The sequence below is a fragment of the Pholis gunnellus genome (assembly GCF_910591455.1).
Source record: "Pholis gunnellus genome assembly, chromosome: 5".
Classification (NCBI taxonomy): Eukaryota; Metazoa; Chordata; class Actinopteri; order Perciformes; family Pholidae; genus Pholis; species Pholis gunnellus.
The window spans coordinates 16,455,381-16,476,587 of NC_136531.1; the positions used below are offsets into that span (position 1 = coordinate 16,455,381).

Genomic DNA, 21,207 nt, shown 5'->3' on the forward strand with positions numbered 1-21,207 from the left:
TCCGAGGTGATTTTTTAAACCAGCTCTCCATCTCTCAAGGCACCATGGAGGACCCTAACCTGAGTTCATTCTGCTCACCTTTCATGAGCGATAACTTCATAAAGGTCTCCGTGCGTTTTCAAAGAACTCTGAACTTTTCTAACGACTCTTAAATATCCTGTGTGTTATTGAAGTTCCTTAAACACATTTGAGAACCGTTTTCCAGTAACAATTAGACATGCAGATCCGTGGTGTGCTGAGGAGCTGGGCCGGTCGGTCTGCGGTGCGCTCCTGCTTGCTGCTGCTCTTCATCCACGTGAGCGCACCGGTGGAGGCGAGGAGCCTACAAGGCGGTCGGGCGCAAAGTCGGCGGGCGCAGCAGCAGCAGCAGCAGCAGCCACTGGCGCACAGGGAGCGGGTGGAAGGAGCAGAGAGCTTTCCCTTAGACTTTACAGCCGTGGAGGGCAACATGGACAACTTCATGGAACAGATAAAGAACTTGGCGCAGTCGCTGTACCCGTGCTCTGCGCAGAAGCTGGATCAAGACATGAAGTTGCACTTTTTGAAGAATGCAACTGTGACTTGCAATGACGGGTCAGCAGCAGGGTAAGTAAATGGGATGAGCTGCATCTAGACGTTGTCAATAACTCAGAACATGGCACTTAAAAGACCTGTCATCACTGGTATGCGTAGCGTTTTGGGGGTTAAAGCCATGAATCCGCAGAGGCTTAGTTCCGCTCTGCTTCGTCTGACATCCAGTTTGTTTTACTGTGGTGGTTTAGTTGCCTGCCCTTCAGTCCATTTGTACTCCGGATGTGACCAAAATGGATCAAAGGACCAGATCAGAGTGAAGGCAGTGCGCGCTGCCGCTGTGGCTAATACACGACACTATGCGTGCGCAAACATAATAAAGAGGCAAACGCTTCCTACCCTGCGGGGATGATTTGATTTTAGTCTGATGGACTAAAGCTGTTGAGTCAGGTATTCAACATTAAAACTAGACTAATGAAGATCGATTATAATGATAGTTTTCGCTACAGTGGAACAAATAGAAGAATCATGGACTTTTATGAATCTTGCTTATGAATCAATCAGTTGAACTAAAACACATCTCACAATCATCTCACTGTAAGAACAACGTGACTTTTAGTCAAATGTGCACACACAAACAAGGTGAAGGAATGGATAAAGGGCACCGTGTTCCAGAGGCCGATCAATTCAATGTGATGTGAAAAGAGGCAGACATAATACATCTCAATACTTTTGATGTTATAGACTGAAAGGATCACAAGTCTATTGGGCATGAATACTATCTCATGACTCCTGTATCATTAACGGGTGAGGCAGTGCAGCTAACAGCCTTTTTTGACAGTAAATATAACAGACTGTAGCTGTAGAGACTAACATTACTTCAGAAGAAAATCCTGAGAACCTAATCATTTTTTGAGCTATACCTTTTAGAAAAGCAAGGTATTATTGTTATGCTTTAATTTGATCAAACAGGATTTAATTACCAGTACATTAAACAGTATTAAATCACCAAATATGAAACGCTGTTGGGTGGATAAGAGGGACCTTTCCATATGCCACCCAAGCTGTCAAGCCTCTGTGATTGTGTGTGCTGCCAACAGCTTGATGAGTTTCCTCTACTCCTGTTTTTTTTCTGTTTTTAAATAATCAATTTGAGCTGTTAAAGCCACAAAACAGACTCCTGCTGTGATGCACTTTTAGCGGTCCGATCAGAGCCAAATACTTCATGTCAGGAGGATCAAAGGAAGCATCCCTACTGTGTAGCTTGTGGTGTGTGTGTGTGTGTGTGTGTGTGTGTGTGTGTGTGTGTGTGTGTGTGTGTGTGTGTGTGTGTGTGTGTGTGTATTAATCTGTGTGTGCATGCTTGACACAGGTACTACATCAAGGAGTCCAAAGGCAGCAAGAGGTGGCTGCTGTTCTTAGAAGGTGAGGATGAACCTAACACAGATGTAGAGCTCATTACAGGGAAACACAACTCAATGTAACATGTTAACAAGTTTGTGTGTGTGTGTGTGTGTGTGTGTGTGTGTTGTTCAGGTGGATGGCACTGTTTCAACAGGCAGACCTGTGACAGCAGGTATGAGACGATGAGGAGACTGATGAGCTCCACCAAGTGGCCGCAAACCAGAACAGGTAACGAGACACGCACGTCCTGCATTGTGTGCAGCACAATCAAAGCACACATCTTATGCACAAACGTACACACATGGCAGAGGTGGTTCTTACAGCTGTTACAAATTCTCTGTTCAGCCCTGCTAAGATTTTGCTTTCCCCAGTTGAAAAAAGAAAAAAAGAAATTCCCCTGAATGAAGGAGATTCATAGACATGTTTGTGTTTCCTCTTTAGCTGAGTTTGCATTAATCTTTAAAAGTCAAACTCTCTGGTTTTTCCCCCCCTCCGGCCATCAGGGGACTACTTGTTTGTTTATGACTCTCTCTCTCTCTCCACCACCCTCTCTGTGTACCATTTACACATAGCTCCTCAATGCCTGCATGTAAATGCTGACCAAAGCAGGAAAAGTTAATGACTTATTGACCACAGGGAAAACACATACACGGACACACACATACCCAGTAAAAACACACTTCATACATCAAAATACACATCTATACATCAAGGTTTGTGACTTTCAACAAGTATCCTATGATTTTAACCTCTTTTACGACGAGGGCATTTGTCGGGAAAGTGAAGTAAATGTTGGATCTCGCCTTCTTTATCTCACAGGAACAGGAATCCTGTCTCCTCAGCCAGAGGAAAACCCTCACTGGTGGAACGCCAACATGGTGTAAGAACTCGTGTCTCTCAAAATATGATTTTATTTATTAGACTTTTTCTTGACTTGTGGTGCTTTATAGGACTATTTCCACCGTGTGAAGCTATGGTCTTTACTGTGTTCATGATTGTGTTCACTTTCCACTACAAGCTTCAACATGCAAGTGATAATGTTTATATAATATGATGCTATGATCAGGTGTTAAAACTATTACTTCACATGGACCATCTACACAAGTGAAACACTTCTTACAGGTGAATAATTTAGCACACTGACGGGGACTTTTCTTTATAGAATTAGCTTTTTACACTAAGCCTTTACTTCTCCGCATTTATTCAAGTTATTCATGTCAAGACTTTCACTTTAATTGCTACTTCCAGTTACAATAAGTACATTTAAGACACAACGAGACACGTTTGCTTCCCTTGCCGTTATTGTTTTTGCCATTTATCATCTTTTTATACATAAAGAAAGACCACTAGTGCCTGCCAACAGTCAGTCTGATCCTGTTCTGTTCCAGCAGCTACTCATTGTTACATAATACACACTCATCACATCCTACAACAGCTCTCTGTCTTTGAACACACATACACACTTTGTTTGTGTTCCGTCTACCATCACACAGCCAGGTTGGCTGTTATTTGTACAACTGTTGTATCTGTCAGCTATCAGTGAACTGGCTCAAATGAAAGAGTTTCTCTCTCTCTCTCTATTGTAGCTTCATCCCGTACTGCTCCAGTGATGTGTGGAGCGGAGCCACTCCGAAGACAGATCACAGTAAGGCACAATAAATCATCTGTGAGCTTGTAGATCTGCTGTACCAGCTCTTTAAAGGCAGAGCAAACAGATCAGAGTTCAGTTTTCTGTGCCTTTGTTGTGTGGTAGCTTTTAGCTCTCATATCAACTTTACAGTTTTGAACTTCAGATCAATTATTACTTCCAAAATGCCATAGCTAAAAACAAGAAACTAGTCGTTAATTGTCAAATTGAGTATAATTCAATGTAATCGGTCAGGTGCCTTTTGGAGTATGGATAAACGAATGGGCCTTTTGCATTAAACCCTGTAAATTAAGCACATAATAAACCTTATTATCTTACTCATTATCAGAAAAATGTAAACATTCAGGCTCCCTCATGTGGCTAAAAGGTGTACCGCAGATATAAATGTTAAATAAAAGACTATGTAAGAAATTGTGCTACTGTATTCAAATCTCTGGATGACTGCTCTACCTGATATCTGTTTAAATATACCCTCTACATTTTCTTACTCTTGCACTGTGTACAGCAGCTGTATAAGGATGTAGAGTTCATAGTCAGAGCGAGGAGTGTGTCATGTGGCTCTCTATGTTAATAATGAAAAAACACATATTTGTTCTCAGGTGATTATGCGTTCATGGGCTCTCTGATCATTAAGGAGGTGGTGAATGAGCTGCTGACAAAAGGTCTGGACAACGCAAAGGTTCTGCTTCTGGCAGGAAGCAGGTCAGTTCAGCACCTAATGTGTGGGTGTGTTGCCTTCTGTATGTGTGTGTGTTTCACCAAAGCTCACTTTCACCCTCTGATCTGACTCTTCCCGTCACCAGTGCGGGCGGTACAGGTGTCCTGCTGAACGTGGACCACGTTGCAGAGCAGCTGGAGTCGCAGGGCCACCGAGGGGTGCAGGTCAGGGGCCTGGCTGACTCCGGATGGTTCCTGGACAACAAACAGTACAAATTCACAGACTGCCTGGACACCATCAGCTGTGCCCCCACTGAGGCCATAAAGAGAGGCATCAGGTAGGACGGGTGGTAGCAGGAAGATGGTGTTAATGGACAGGTGGCTAGATAAGAAGTTAAGGTTCATATGCCGTACAGATTTTGTAAAGCGGTGATACTTTGCAGGTACTGGGGCGGTTTGGTGCCAGAGAGCTGCAGACAGGCTCATGTGGGAGAGGAGTGGAAGTGTTTCTTTGGATATAAAGTCTTCCCCATGTTAAAAAGTGAGTGCTCCTCCACATGGCTGACGTAGATGCTAACGACAGAGGCGGGTGTGTCACTTGAAGTCTGACCTGCAGTGCATCCTCTCCCCCGTCCAGGCCCGGTGTTCGTGGTGCAGTGGCTGTTTGACGAGGCCCAGCTGACGGTCGACAACATCCACCTGACCGGGCAGCCCGTCAACGAGGGCCAGTGGAGATACATACAGAACCTGGGACAGGAACTGAGGAGCACGCTACGCGACGTACCGTAAGACTGACACACACACACACACACACACACACACACACACACACACACACACACACACACACACACACACACACACACACACACACACACACACACACGACATAGTAAAGTAACAGAAACCGTTTTGTTGACTGTGTGATTCTGTGTTTTGAATGGCAGGGCGATGTTTTCTCCGGCCTGTCTGTCGCATGAACTCATCACTAGAACGTAAGTAAATCAAACTTTCTAAGACATCTTAAAGGTTCTCTCCATTAATAATTGTTTCAAATACTCTGCTTCTAATTCAATATTACAAATAAAGCAGTGTTGTCCATTCATTTGCAACATAGTATTGATGTTGACAGATAAATAACTAGACATTGTCAAAGAAATGTCTAGTTGGTGGTATACATCATCATATCGCGCAATGATTGTGTTACATTATACTTAATCCGATAATCATTCAAAACCGTACACAAAGACTGTATGCAAGTATGCAGATTTCACATTGTAATAACATATATGGCTCTCTTCACTATGTGTCTTCACTATGCAGCTACTGGATGGACATTCAGGTGAAAGGCACCTCTCTGCCCAGAGCCCTCCACTGCTGGGACCGAAGCCTCCAGGACAACAACCACACCAACGGCAGCAACCGCAACCACGAAAAGCACAAGACGCCACCCGCGAGGGGTTGCCCACTACATTTGATTGACAGCTGCCCGTGGCCTCACTGCAATCCCTCCTGCCCGACTATACGCGACCAGCTGACGGGACAGGAGATGAGCGTCATCCAGTTCCTGAAGCACATGGGCTTCGACGTGCAGAAGATGGCCCAGCAGCAGGGGATGGACCCCAAGAAGCTACTGGGCATGCTCAATAACGGGAGCTGAGAGAAGAAGACGCTCAACATCAATGGAAGACATCAGGAGCATGAAGACTGAACTCAAAAGAGAAAACTGGCAATACTTCCAAACGTTATCTTCCATCAACGACAAAACAAGACCCAACTTTTGAAAAACCAAACGACTCAAAAACTCACAAGTGCCTGATGAGTTCTGAAAACGTTGAGTCAGATACAATCAAACCAGAACGGTGTTGTTGAGCTGTTTAAACACAACATAAGGGATCACTTGTTTTAACACGTAGACATAGATATGTTGTGTAGACATGCTGTTATAGCGAGGTGTACACAAATACAATGAAAGGTGGGTACAGTGTGTGTGTGTGTGTGTGTGTGTGTGTGTACAGAACATATGTACCGTACTCTATGCATGTGCAGTTGAGACTGTCATGGTGGTCTAAAATAGTTTTGATGGGAAAGAACGAGATTGAAAACACCTCACAGTTTGTGTTGTGGTGATTTGGTGCGTTCAACTCTCCACATTCAGAGATCCATCTATGGTGCTGCTGTTTCTACCCTCATCCAAATATGCTGCTTTTTCTAATTTTGGAAAAATAATAATTGAATGGGTAATATTTACTAATAAAACGGTACAAATATTAAGGTTATTACTTTGTTCTTCGGGGTACTTAAAAGTGAGAACAATATTTTTCTACTGAGAATATCTAGTATATTTGTATCTTATAGCCAAATACAGTTAGCTACTGTAACAGTGTCTCCATACTTTTTACTTTTGTATTTGCATGTTTACTTGATATATTATAAGTAACTATAAGTACTATTAATGCCAATAGTACAAATTGTATCCATATTATTTTCAGACTGTTGAGTTTGTAACAATTGTTGTTCTTGTGCTGTCGTAGTGCCCACACTTTATACAAGTATAACAAGTACGTGCTGAGATGATAAAACATAATTTAATTACTATAGTATGACAATACAGCGGCAGTTGTCACCCTAAAAGGAGCAACTCAGAAAACCGGGAAAAGAAATGGAAAAACAAGAATTCATTTTCCGTATTATCACACTCAACATCCACAACATCCCAACTTTACCTAATGTACAACATACATACTAATAAAATGATTTAAAACAAATTCAAAGCATTAAAAAAAAAACATTGTAGACAACATACAGTGTTTTGTACAAGAAATAATAAAAACTATTTGTTCACAGTTGATATGAAAGTGCGTTTTACGAGAGATGACTGAAATCCATGTGAACTGATTAACATCACTTTTACTGTCCGTTAACATTTAACTTCCTAAAGTTTGAGTTCAGGCATTTCATCTATAAACAGCACTGTATAAAGCAGACAGCTTTGTTTCACCTGATGTTTCCACTTGGTGTGTTTTGCCGGTAAAATCCTAGCCAAATTTAAAATTAATAATACATTTGGATTTGGTCATATATAGCGTTGTCCTTCCTTTTTATTATTCCAGTTATATCCATGCTGGTTTGAGATTTCTCCAGTCATCAGTGCTCATAGAATTGAGCATCTTTGTCTGCTGGAGGTTGGGATCTTAACGTCGGGAGTCCTGAAGGAAACAAAACACCGGAGGTAAGAGGAGGCCAGGGTGAGAAGATTGTTTTAGTAAAGCACCAGAGCAGCAAAGACTGACCTGACTGCAGACTCTTCGAGCAGGGGTTCGTTTTTGTTCGTGCATCGACTGGAGGCGAGTGATCAGAAACTTCTTATCCTCTCCCTCCTGAGCAGAGAGGTGACAAAGCAGACCGTGAACCAGATTGATCAAAAAGCAAGAAATATCAGGAAAACAATCTTTTACATAAGAACATTTTCCTATTTATTAGTATATTGACAGATAGAGAAACAGAGCTGGTCATATGTAGGTGATGTCTTACATTTTCTATCTGCTCCTGTAGTAATCCGATGATCTTCCTTTGCCCGTCCACCACCTGACTGTGGAAGTAGATGACAATCCTGACGGGAGGAAACAACAGAGTGCATCAGATCAATACAACCAGCGGCGACTAGTTCAACACTCATAATACTCAATAATAAAGCAGAATGCTGGTGTACTGCTGCTTGCTTTATGACAGATACAGCTGCAGCGGGATGGTCCAGTGTTTAAGGCAGAGTCAGTATATGCGGTATCTATGTGTGTGTGTGTGTGTGTGTGTGTGTGTGTGTGTGTGTGTGTGTGTGTGTGTGTGTGTACTCACAGGAAGATGCCTGCTGCCACAAACAGAAAGAGAGGGTTTTCCACCAGGTAGGAGTGAGCCCTGGCCAGCCAGGACAGGTTGGGATTATCTTTTTCCAGCGCTTCCACCCATCGCTTCCCCGCCTGGAACATCGTTTTCAGCTCACGGAACGGACCGCATGATGTGGAGGGAGTGAGGCTGAGGACAGATATTAAGACCGTATGTGTCACACAGGACTCTTCATTTATTTGATCTTTCTCCGAGGAGATTTTTCTTTTTTTTTTACTCTGGCCATGATTGGCAAGTGTCCAATAACATCCAATATCACGACATAGCTCTTGCGAACAGTTTAACCCCTGATCTAACAATAATCAGTGCGCAAAGAATATTAGACTACAGGTGTGAGCACGTCATCCGCAGTGGTCCTTTAAAGGCCGCAGCTCATTGACTGCAGTTCGCTTTTGCCGTTTGATGCTGGATAAACTAACAACCAAACTCTTCATCACATCCCTGGAGTCAAAAAGCAACAACACACTTCTGGGGGGCTATGCCAGCGGCCGATTCCGAACGGGCAGCAGCAGCTAATGGCCACACTGCAAACAACCACGTCCTGAACAGGCTCTGCACTAATGTTCTGAATAGAATTAAAAGCATCCGTGTTTTAATTTCACCATGCATTCTAAATAAAAAGGTACATATATTGTGTGTAGCGAGCTATGTAAATTACAGTAGTGGTGCACTTCAGCCTCTTGTGGATGAAATGAGTATTACAACAACAAACACTTAAGAAATGGTCCTGGCAAAAATCCTTTTTATACCCAACAACACCTTTTTTCAGCTGTTCTTAAGTCATAAACACGTCCGTAGATAGCAGTGTGTGTGCATACAGTGTGTGTTTATCAGTATTAAAGAAGGTGTCATGTAAGGTCATTTGTTTTCCAAACCCTAATAAGAAAATGATTATTTTTGGTTGGGATGGGTTAACAGCACAAAGATGTGTGTGTACCTCCACATGGTGTACGTGACACACACAGAGGCACCGAGGAAGGAGGGGAAGCAGAGCAGAGTGATGAAGACAGTGGTCATCTGGCTGACTCTGTATGGATTCCTGGGGGCCTGACAGTTCATCATCACGCTGCTCTGTGGGGAGAGAAAACAGAGACCAGGGTCCAGGGTCACCGCCTCCATCATCACAAATCGGACAAAACTAGGGGTCCACGAAGAGCTAAGATTTCGATGTCAAACTACTGTGATAGGTCCAGACAACAAGTCAAATGGCAAAATAAGATATTCAACAAGGATACATAGGTATATGGTATAGGACACATACTGAACAGTTATGATACGGACAACCGACATCCAGAGTTACAAGAAGACAAAAATCTGAAGCTGTCTAATAGGCAGGGAGTTTCTGGAGGCACACCGCCACAGAAGATAATTTCAAGTATAACACTAAGAAATAACCGGGGAAATTAAAGGATTTATTGTTATTTTATTTAGAGTATTTGCTTTAAAGTACCATTTTAATGTAGAACAGCAGCAGGAGTTTGAAAATCTGCACGAGCGGCAGGAGAGGAGTGAAGAGAACACCCAACCTGAAAAACACAAAGTTCATTGTCATGACACAAGAACTGTTTGACTTTACTGAACAAGACTGTGTGCACATCTTAACAGTGAGTTTGGTACCAGGCCAACGTCTGTCCATAGATGAGCTCAAGGACATTTCTGGCGATATCAAACACTGGCTTCCTCCTCCTCTTCAGCACCTTCTCAGAAAACAACCTGCAGACAACAGGAGGAAGTGAGTTTATAGGCGCTCCTGTTTTAAGCGAGAATACATTTGACAAATGAATGCAAGCTCTGCTACAAAAAAGCAAATATAACCTCCAAAGAAACTCCCCAAACAAGGTGTCCAGTAGAGTGAAGATGAATTCCATAAGTAGGAAACGATAAAGCTCCTGGCCAACAAAACTCTCCCAGCACTGGAAACAGAGCACAGAGTCATCAATTAAAGAAATACCACACTGAGCAACTCAAATAATCACGATCATCAATATGCCTCGACACTGCTGGGAGCATAAAAGTGAAAATGATGTCCCATCTTTTGTTACCTTCAGTCCAATGCTGTTATGATCAGTAGCCACCCGACCCAGCCAGTGGTAGCACAGGACTCCAAGCACGCTGACTTTCAACATCAAGTTTCTAGAGACGCAGACAAGCCCACGACATGTTACCATCAGTGCTGCACTTTCTTACACTCGGACATCTGTGAACTCTCAAAATGCAGCTCCTCTGCTCTCACCTGCCGATGGAGACGTATGTGCGCACAGAAGGTGAGTCGTAGTCCTCCATCCAAGCTGCGAGGTTGAACAGGCCGGGCAGCAGCAGGTTAATGAGGGAGACCACCACAGGCAGAGCCAGCAGGCTGGCCTCAGTCAACAAGGGGTCCTGGGGGGCCTGAGTAGTCACCGATAAACCACCCCGCCTCATCTGATACATGTAACCAGAGAAGTAGTAAATAGCGAACACACAGGCCGTGGTGCTTGCTATACAGATGGCCCATGCCAGGCCATGAACCATCAGTCTCCACAGATTCTGGCCCACAGTTTTCTTGACATCCTTGTGATTCACTTCCGCTAGCAGCTCCTGGAGAGAAGGACAGAGGGAGAGGGACAGAGGAGGAATTATGGGATGGAACCAGAAGGAGGAAGGAAAAGATCATCGCATTCCTACCGGCCAATTATGTGACAAAGACAAGAGACAAAGAGAGGGATGGGTGTGTTTTTGTGTGCTGTCATGTACCTTGAGCTGGGTGCAGATGTTCTCAGACATGAGTTTGACAGATGTTTTCTTAATGACCTTGAAGTCCCAGGAGCAGAGGACCTTCATGGCCAAAATACTGTGAGAGGTGTCGATTCGGAAGCTCTGACCAAACGACTTCGACATGCTGTTGGGAAATTGCACAATAGCATGCTTCCTGAGATATTATTCCATTTAATGTTAGTACAGCTTGTGCTAAGACATACAGTTTTAACTAAAAGCAACAACCCTGTACCTGTACACAAGAATGATACATGTGATGAAGAAAGACACCCCTATGGTGAAAAAGTATGCCAGCGGCATGTTGTAAGAGAGTCCACAGTCCACCCTGGTTCCATTGGACAAAGAGACGTTGCGCCCTCCATCATCATCGCTGCAGCTCCTACTCAGTGTGTAGTTACAGTAGTACCCATAGTACATCACTGTATCGGAGAAGTAGCCCTGAGACAAAAGGAGATAGAGAGAAAAACTTATATTTACCTTATTAGTATAGTTTCAGACTTAAAAGATCCCCTACAGACACGTTTAAAGACCTATAAACTACGATGTAAAATGTATGAATAAGCACAAATTTTTTGTTTCAAATGTTCAGCTGCTGGATTCAAGATATCTCCTACGTTTTCCACTTCACTCTTGTGTCAGTTGCATATTGAATTATAATTGTTATTCTAACTTGTCTCGTCTTAAACTGAGATGTAAGGGGAGCACAGAGAAACTTGTGAAAACATTCTTCTAGTGTTAAAACATTCAGCACTGCGAGGCTCAAACATATTCCAGTGAAGTAACCTTTTTAGTGGATGGGGACTTTGATTCCATCTGTTTAAAGATGGCTTTGTTGTTGCAAACTCATCGTACAGGCCTAAAGCATCTGGACACATCAAGGATGTGGTGGGTGTTTTCGAAAAAACTGAGGCCTCACAGCGTGCGAGTGTTACAGGTGTTGCAATAACATGTCACAACAGCACACAGCTCACCGCTCCGGTGAGGAGCTCCAGTCCAGAGAAGGAGCGTCCCCCCGCGGGCAGCACCGGAGGGTGCACTGCCTGAGGCAGCACCATGAAGGCACCCGTCACCAGGAACAGGAAGAAGTTGAAGAAGAGTAGGGTCTTAAGGAACAGGAAGTATGAGAGGACACCAGTGCCGAAGCGCCCGCTCACTCTCTTCAGCGCCACTTGCCACAGCTGCAGGGAGTTCAGGAAGGACAGCCAGCTGTACCAACTCTGTCTGGCGCCCTGGGAGGAGAAAGTGTGGGAGAAATCCCTGTAATCTCTAAAACAACAACCACTTATTTTTTACAGGACATTATGTATTATTATTTTAGAAAAAAGAAATAGTGACACAGAAACTTATCCATGTTCTAGAAAAAGTGACTCACAATGCAGCAATACAATCCGGACAAAACGTTTAGAGTCTGAAATCTGTGACTCACACCCTCAGAGCCATACATGCTTGGGCAACAGAGCGATTGCACTGCCTTGATAACAACACCTACAGGAAATACTGACACCCAAATACAAGCAAAGAGAAAATAATGTCTTGTGGTGTCCTACGTCTTATTATTCTGTGTGCCATTTATCATTTGAGAGAATTGATATTAGTTTACGCGTCTTTAAGAACTCAAAGCACACTTTACAGTTCATCAACAATGTGTTGAAACAGGAACAATCATGACGTTGTTATGTCTAGACAGATGATGAGAGGATTACGTATGAGAAATGGAACGCAAATGAAACCGTCCTAATGTTCCCACTGTGTACAAAGAGCAAAGACGAGTACTCAATCAACTGCCTGTCAGTCAGTCCCTCCGATCAAATGTGCTCTTTGTTGTAAAATACACTGACGATACTATTTGTTTATGCTACTGTAAAAAAGCAACAAACATCTTTTTTACAAAACCTTTCCTCACCTTAAATTAGATTTCATTTGCTTTAGTGCTTGTTAGCAAGTGCCGACAATAATATTGTCTAATCAGCTTACCTAAATCAAATCTCATGTCAATCATTGATTTCATGAGTTGTGTTTTCCACTATGTGGAGTGTGCATCAAATGGGCTGTAACTCAATAACAGGAAAAGTTGCACAATATTTAGTTAAGATGAAGATCGTATGATAGAATCAGATCCCAAAACTATAGAAAGGTAACTAAATGGACTTTGATTCACAAAGGGGTCATTAGAAACATAAACTGGTACAGGATCTAGAAACCCTGTCAGAGGTAGAAGGACTCGGTGTCCACGTCTGAGAAAATAAAAAGGAAGTCGAGCATTGAAAGATGTTTCTGCTGGTGTAAGTGACTTACAATGATTATGTAATATTTGAGTTGACTGCAACAGGGGATTTGACTGCCAGAAATTGTCCTTTTCTCCTTTTGTAAAGCTAACCTCCTGAAGACAGAGAGACACAGAGAGACAGAGAGTCAGACTGATACATGAAAAACACAGAGAACAAGTGAATAACGAGGACAAGGACCACATCTACCTGAGTTCACTCTTCTCAGCCACACTGAGAGGCATCTCTCTGAGCATCCCGACTCTGTCGCTCATTGACAGGTTCTGCAGGTTGTTCACCAAACGTTCCCTCTTACTCGCTGTAACACACACACACACACACACACACACACACACACACACACACACACACACACACACACACACACACACACACACACACACACACACACACACACACACACACACACACACACACACACACACACACACACAGGGGCAGCGTTGATTACATGACAAAACTCATCAAACGTGGATGAGTTCTTGTTTGAAGTGTCTCATCACGTCGTTCTCCTCACCCTCGGCGCCGTCTGCGTCCGTGCTGTCCGCCTCGATGCCGTAGCCTCGTATGCTCGGCCTGGCAGAGCGAGAGAAGTCTCGGATGGCGGGTCTGCTCTGCCTGCGTCTCCGGAGCTGCATGGTCCTGTTGTAGTACTGAGAGATGATGGCTCCCCGGCTGCGACCTGACAAGAGGAGGAGGACCGGACTGTTCAGAGATGGGATCAACAGCATTTACTGCTTCTGAGGCGCTCCACCAACACTGAATTCTACTTCTTGATGCTCCAAAATATCATCTTTATCTCTAGTTTTGAATTAAATAACAACATGTGACATAAAAAAAAAGCAACAAAGGTTGGTCTGAAACCAGGGACGTTGCGTTTAATTGACAGCGTCTTAACCACTAAGCAACAGGGGCGCCTGTTCCGTAGCACTTGTCAGTCAAACTTTAGGTAAATAAATGTTTGAAATACACATTAAAAACAAGAAAACCACAGGGGCATCGTAATCCACAGTTCACTATGAGAGAATCAATGGAACATGCACAACAAACTGATCTTACAAGAGATTATAAAATGTTGATTTAAAAGACTGTTTGCAGTTTGATGGTTAAACCAAAAAAAAGACGATGTGGCACAGCTTAAGAAATCAGATAAACATCGAGTCATCTTCAACAACAAGCCGAGGCACCTGACCTGCCGGACGATGACAGGAAGACGACAGACAAACAGCTTCCCCATGAAACTCTGCTCAACTGAAACAGTCTGTTTGTATTATTCACACTGTAGCTCCACATGGGCAGCATCAACAACTGAACTAAGCCATGCCAACACAGTACCTTACCTTTGTGGGCTACATATTGTAAGTAGACGTGCTTTCAACAGGAGCATCTATCAATGTGCGTTCAGTGTTTCCTGTGAAGTGAAACCTTTTCAGGAACTATAATAAACAGCCTTGTTCTCAGCGACGACACACTCTCCACTGGGCTTTGCTTTTAACAACTCAAGCGTGGTAGAAGATGTGTCCCCCTTAAGACATATGTGGTATTAAATGTTACAATAACAAACTGCTGCAGCCTTTAACATTAGGCTGCGTCACTGCTTGTAATGCAAGAACAGTTTAGAGCCCCATTTCCTCAGCGGGACTAAAGAATGATTTCAACATTTCTGTAAAAACTAAATCATTTATCAAATTCTTTTGTTGCTCAGTATTTTAACTGGCCTTCTGAAGGACTCACCGATTGTGCGACTGGGCATGGAGGACAGGATCCTCATGGTGTCTGAGGACCAACGTTCGCCGAGGAGGGGGTCTCCCTGTCTTTCACCGTCCTCCCATTCCACGTCCCTTCGTCCCGGACTCCTTCCCCTGAACTCACGTCCGGGGCTGGACAGGTAGGCCACATTGTCTGTGGAATTAGAAGAGAGAGAGAGAAAAGATGACATTGCTACTGCTGGGAATGACAGAGAAAGTTAGAAGATAATATAGTTATAAAGATAAAGATGTTTTTGATCAGTGATTTGTTGAGTAATGTGGACATGATGACCAAAATGATTACAGAGACACAGAAGAGTTAAAGGAGTTCAAAAAGTGGAGCTTATTTCTTTTTTTAGCATTGAAGACCAGAAATTGACATTAAAGCCATAGCAACATGTCACCATAACCAAAAACCCAGATATCACCATATGTGTGTGTTCTACAAGATTATGTTCACAAAATCATGTCGAAATACATGCAGACATGCATCTATGGGCTCTTAAACACAGGTTGCGATCGCTTCCTTATTGAGTGAAATGACAAAGTAGCAGTAAGCGTCTGGTCATATAGTCTAAATGTAAGGAAAAGTTCTTCAGTGCTTCTTTTGTTATCTCCTTTAGCATCGGGTACACTGGACCATTGTTTAGGAAAGGAAAGGAGACACTTCCAACAATTCCTGGTGGGCAGCAACCTTTAACGCGACGCACCCTTCGGCCAACGATAACAATCTGTGTAACTGTGCATTATGGATCAATTGAAAACATTTTTCCTAGAAGGTGCAATTCTATTTTGGACTTACTTGAATGGTACAGCATCAAGTTTGTCGCTGTACTCTTTTTCAAAGTGTTAAATAAAGTTACTCAAATCCAAAAACATCTGTCAGTGCCCACTGGTGTAAGTTGAGTCCGATTCTCTGAGCACCATGGTTGTCTTTTCTTAAGACTTATGAATTCTCCCTCATTTCTTGCCTTGACCTCATGACGTTTCCCACTGAGGTCGAGGAGAAGTGGTTAGGAAAGGACATAGGGCGTACCTCGATCCTCCTCGTCCAGTCGCCTCTGCAGCTGCTGCAGCTCGAAGGCGTCCGACGGTCCTCCGTTCTGACTCTGCTCTTCGATCAGCTGGCTGAACGAGTCGTGAACACCTTCCTCGTCTACTGGGCTCCTGGCAGAGGGAGAACAGGACGACACGGGCTCAGAGATACAGGTTCGGTTCAAAGAGCCTGTGCTTTGAGGACTGTTGGTCACTTAGAACACCACAGATAAAACACGGTGACCTTGTGACTCAGTCACCAGTCGTCTCATGGGGGGGGGGAGGACTCTCTGAAGTCATTTTCATTCATTTGTGGGCAGCACAGCTCAGATTGCGTACTGTGTGACCCTCCTCCTGCGCTATCTAGATGTACTGTCAAAGCAAACTGGACTGATTGTTTTTGTCTTAAAGCGAGAGGGGAAAAGAAACCACAAGAAAATACAGCAAGTCCAGTTTTCTATTGACTTTTACACAGATAGCACAAGAAGAGGGCCACGCAAAAGCCGATCAAGCCGGTACTGTTTTCAAATGGAAGCATTCACTCTAAGATAGACTGTAGGCAAACACAGCACATTCAAACAAGGTTCAACCAAACAAATAGGAGTGTTTTTATGAAGACAATGAAGTGGAGGTTTGTCACATGGTTTAAGAAAAACATTGATGAAAGCCCAGAGACGAGGCGCGTTGTGATCCGCCTTCCCGTTTAGTGTCTAACAAGACATCAAAGAGCTAATCCTGTCATCTCGGGTCCTTATTTTCCTCTCAGCCTTCAATTTAATTAGCGGCAGATTGAAACAGCAAACCAAACACCGACAATGAGAAAGACAACGTAAAGAGAGAAGAGGACTGCTTGAACACTTACTCCAGTCCAGCTTCCACGAGCGGGTGGTTCAGGTCAAAGTTAACATTTTGAGCCATTTCTTCTTCTCCTCTGAAAGTCTTGATCTGTGTGCGGCTGTCGGCCTCCTCGTCGACCAATGGCAGAGGGATCACACCCTCTCCTGTTCAGGCCCGCGCTCCACTCCCAGCATGGTGTTTACTCGGCTACCTGAGAGAGGAGAGGGAGGCGGGGCGACGGGAAGCGAGTGAATTACAGGTGAGGGGAAAATGCCAACAGACTTCCTTGGAATTTGAATGCTCTCGTCGTGTCGCTGCTTGTCCTGCGCACATTTGTAACTGCATAGTGAGGAAGCAAAACGTGAGCGTATGACCACGAACTATACGCCTAAAGGTGTCATTTAAAGTATAAATGGGGTCTCATGGACTACAATTACCTGAGTCCACATGACCAAGAACAACTTGAGATATTACTCTGTTAAAATCATAGGCATCCATTTTTGCATGCTTTCAGTGTGAGGTGTCAGTGACTCATGGAGTTGAGGGATTAGGTCATGAGAGCTCCATTGTGGTTTATGAGGTCAGTGTCACCAGTGAGATGAATATTCATGGCGGGAGACAGAATGATGCATTGTGTGTGTGTGTGTCATATGAGAGGTTTGGAGGAAGCACGCTGGTTCCTCTGTCTTTGTGCACAATTTTAAAAAGGCCCCCACTTCCATCCAAAATCTGTTCTCAGTTACGGCGCAACAATCTCATAAACGTTCGTCAAAGACCCTGAGAGGACGTGTCCTGTTGTTTTACAACATGGTCACAGAAGATATTAAACAAATGAAGAAGAAATTGTATCCAGGTATGCATTGTAGACTATTAAAACCTTGTTTTTAACAGATTTACTTTCCAAGCCTGCCTTGATAAAGCAAAGCAAACGCAATCAAAAACTATAAGTTCTGCTTAGCGATGGCTTTCTGGGGCATAAAAAAAACCTGATTTGATAATATACCCACATACCTCACAGTTAAGAGGACATAATATGACATCAAACGGGCGGATTAACTTTTAAAATGTCACGTTTACGATGAGCAATTGATGGAATATACCTCGAGATGACACATTTCTTGACCATCAGAGATTTGTGGCGGTTCTCTCTTTGATATCTTTGGATTTTGATGAGGTCATAACACAAATTGATTTTTTCAGGTATTTAAGTCACAGCCAGTCACTCTTAATTATTGTATCCATATTCAACTTATCAATTGATTTTAAAGAAAATAAACCTACATATACCATGATTCACTGTCGTTTCCTACTTAGCTTGTAACAAACCTTTTACCACTTCATCGGTTTGGAATTGATTTACTATAATTAATTATTTGGAGAGACAATAAAAGACAAAACTTAGTTATGACCGAGCAGCCCTGTGTGACAGAATGCTGGAGAATGAGCGTAGCCTTGAAGTATATCTCGGTTACTGGACGTCTATGGGAACGGGTAGCAGCTTCTTTTCCTGAGATGAATATCTGGGCCAACTATGAAATTCAGTTCAAAGTTCAGTGAAGAAAAGCACTTGAGGTCGCATTAACGTCAGATCCACTTCCTGTTTACATGCACCCACAGCAGAGAACGACGTTCGTGGTGATGTGCCATTTGTATTTTCCTGTGAAAAGATCTACGGGTTGAGTCTTTGCTCTGTGGTACAAAATTGTATCAGAGAGTTGCTACTAATTAAGATAAACTAGGCTAAGCTCGCCATTCCACAAACCTTCAAGCTGCACACAGACAGAGGAAACATCAAAGAGTTTGTCTCATTCTGGGAAAGTCAAAACAACAGGAAAATTCACCTTAAACTTCACTATTACTTAACCGTTCGAGAGCTTGGAAGTTCAGTCCCCAGTAAGCTGCTCCTACATCGGTTGCGTGCAGTGAGCACTCACACTCACTGCAAAGACTTTAAGATTCAAACCTCCAGCACATCACAAGTAGTTGTGTTTGTTCCCTGTGTAATGTGTGATGGCTGATAACAACAGAGGGTGTGTGAATATTTCAATCATTACACAAATGTGTTTGTTATATGAGACCCGGACTTTTGCTCTGGGGGTGGAGGTCTTTCTGGTTCTGGTCTTGAGTGAATATGACATCAGCTGCATGCATGAAGCAGGCGCAGCTCTGGATACACGACCTAACGCCTGAGAAATGTCCCTCTACCACCGTCAGCGGTAATCCTGCTTTTGTGCCCGTTCTTTTCAGGCAATCTACTGCACACATCTGCTTTTATTTTTTTTTGCTTCTCTCGCTCTCACACATACTTTTTTCATTACCTGATGTTTCCAGGATCATGTTACACTTTTCTTAACGGTCCATTTTCTACTTCCATATATTTGTTGTAGGCGATTCCTTTTTGTGTGACTTAATTTGTAAACGCCTTTACACACCGCTGTGTTGCTGGGGTGTCATCCTCTAACAATGTGCATTAAGTCTTGCCGTGACTCTTTGTGACTTATTAAAATGTCTGTACGTGTGAACATTGGTATTGAAGAAGTGCTCCGAGGCTGCAGAGGTCAGGACAAGATATATTATTAAGAGGGTGGGACTCAACCCACCCTGACAGGGGGGTCAGAGCTGAGCTGCACCATTGCCAAATAAAATAAGATGGAAACACAACGTAGCGGAATAACAGAAAACAGATGGGTGATTCAATGTGAGTTTAAGTTGGGTTACAAGTAAATTAGAGAACATTGTTCCATTAAAAAAAAAAGGAAATAAGTAGTGTGAAACGCACAGAAGTGCACTAGAGAGCACACATCTCTGACTGTAAATGAAAACACTGCTGAACATCGCATACATTAGTGGACCAGTGGAGAAAACAGAGTAGTTATAAGCTGATAAGAGGGTGATGCATAGAGTGAAGGGAGGGGTGAGAAGGAATCTGTCCACTCTGACAGCTTTCAACAACTGCATGGAAATCAGTTCCCAGAGGGGGTGTGGGGGGGGATTAAACAATAGAGGGAGCAGGGAAGCACAAAGCTACAGCAAACATTGCAGTAGCTATACTTGTATTTCAACAGCCTCATGTTGTCTGTTAGTTATCACGGTTTGCCTCAAGAAAAAGGGGGTTACAGTAAATAAGCAGAGCTGCAATTCGGTGTTTTAGTACAAATCAATAGTAACTTATAGTATGGTTGTGGGGGGAATGCAGATTTAAAAAGGGAAAAACTCAAGAAAAGCAAAGGAGGCAGAGAATAGTAACAGTGGAGATGAGGGCAGACAAAAGAAAAAATGTGCATGCAATTAAGTCAGGCATGCATGTAGCTACATACACAATTACACTGTTATTGCGCTCTGAGGCCCACAATACTGCACGTCTCTCTGCCTTCAATCACAATAAGGACACAACATGATAGGTTCAATGTTGGCGACATGACAGAGACTGTAAACCCCGGTGCTAAAACACACAAATGTGGCAATCAATGTTCATATTCCCAAAGATTATGACACTAATAAAGTACAAGAGATCTTCCACAACAAACCACCCTGCCGTTGCACAATAGACGACAATTCATTCACCCGAGATTGTGAATATTTAATTACTTCTGCAGACAAACTCACGAGAACAAGTCACACAGCAAGTCCGTGTTCCTTTAAAAACACGGACTTCTCTTGTGTTGCTGTCTATTGTCAATTTATGTTAGTTTAAATCTTAACTCGGCAGGCTGCGAGCTACTCAACATGTCAATGAGTTTCATTAGGTTGACAAATGTTTTACCTTCGAGGTGACAACTAGGCTGTGGTTTTAGGAATCCAGAGGTAGCGACATAAAGCGACCAGCTTATAAAACAGAGACACAGAGTTGCTCACTCACCCGTTCAGTAACTTGACAAACCAGTTGAGTGAGTGTGAGTGTGTGTGTGTGTGTGTGTGCTCGCCAGTATGTCAGTCAAAATAGTCCCCACGCTCAGCCGGACCGCGCGGGAGAAACCATTTTTTCCGAGGGTTGTTGGATTTCTACTTTTTCAAACGAAACCGTAAAAACCGAGAGCTGAACCTTCCGTCACGTATATACATTCAGAGTGTTGACATAATCGTGTTCTCCAAAATACCAATCATCTGAACTGATTCACCAGCTTCTGATAAAGAGGTGAGGTAACTTTGACCCCCCCCCCACAGGGTTGACACTCTTGGTTCAGTCCTATTCGGCTTGAAATCATGCCCCTACCGGTGTTTGACTACTCAAACAAAACAAAAGTACACAAAGGCAGTCTAACCATAACTCATCGAGACAGTTGTTATGGTTAGACTGCCTGTTATTTAACACTAACTGAGTTAGTGTTAAATACATTTGACATATCAATAGTGATTCTACGCTGAAACTAAATAAAAACTTAACTGGCAGTAAAGTAGCCTAAGTCATTACATAACACACCTGATT

General features: G+C 43.2%; 2 protein-coding genes across 3 annotated transcripts; one reads left to right on the forward strand and one right to left on the reverse strand.

Moving 5' to 3' along the window:
• Positions 1 to 6,654, forward strand: notum1b (notum, palmitoleoyl-protein carboxylesterase b). Its single transcript, XM_079160167.1, has 11 exons — positions 1 to 585; positions 1,883 to 1,935; positions 2,047 to 2,142; positions 2,734 to 2,794; positions 3,501 to 3,559; positions 4,162 to 4,264; positions 4,366 to 4,557; positions 4,663 to 4,760; positions 4,857 to 5,004; positions 5,167 to 5,214; positions 5,543 to 6,654. The coding sequence occupies exons 1-11, from the start codon at positions 218 to 220 to the stop codon at positions 5,877 to 5,879; spliced, it is 1,563 nt and encodes a 520-aa protein (XP_079016293.1). The 5' UTR covers positions 1 to 217; the 3' UTR covers positions 5,880 to 6,654.
• Positions 6,655 to 6,791: 137 nt separating this feature from the next.
• tmc6b (transmembrane channel-like 6b) lies at positions 6,792 to 20,698 on the reverse strand. 2 transcript variants are annotated; one of them, XM_079160166.1, is made up of 20 exons: positions 20,641 to 20,698; positions 16,807 to 16,992; positions 15,946 to 16,076; positions 14,896 to 15,063; positions 13,679 to 13,843; positions 13,351 to 13,459; positions 13,172 to 13,256; positions 11,848 to 12,105; positions 11,109 to 11,314; positions 10,856 to 11,000; positions 10,356 to 10,699; positions 10,165 to 10,255; positions 9,938 to 10,035; positions 9,740 to 9,835; positions 9,573 to 9,648; positions 9,060 to 9,193; positions 8,075 to 8,251; positions 7,754 to 7,832; positions 7,513 to 7,599; positions 6,792 to 7,428 (listed from the first exon to the last, which is right to left on the reverse strand). In XM_079160166.1, the coding sequence occupies exons 2-20, from the start codon at positions 16,860 to 16,862 to the stop codon at positions 7,414 to 7,416; spliced, it is 2,520 nt and encodes an 839-aa protein (XP_079016292.1). In that variant the 5' UTR covers positions 16,863 to 16,992; positions 20,641 to 20,698; the 3' UTR covers positions 6,792 to 7,413. The 2 variants fall into 2 exon arrangements, with proteins under 2 accessions (XP_079016292.1, XP_079016291.1); XM_079160165.1 differs by having other exon boundaries at positions 20,545 to 20,675.
• Positions 20,699 to 21,207: the final 509 nt, after the last annotated feature.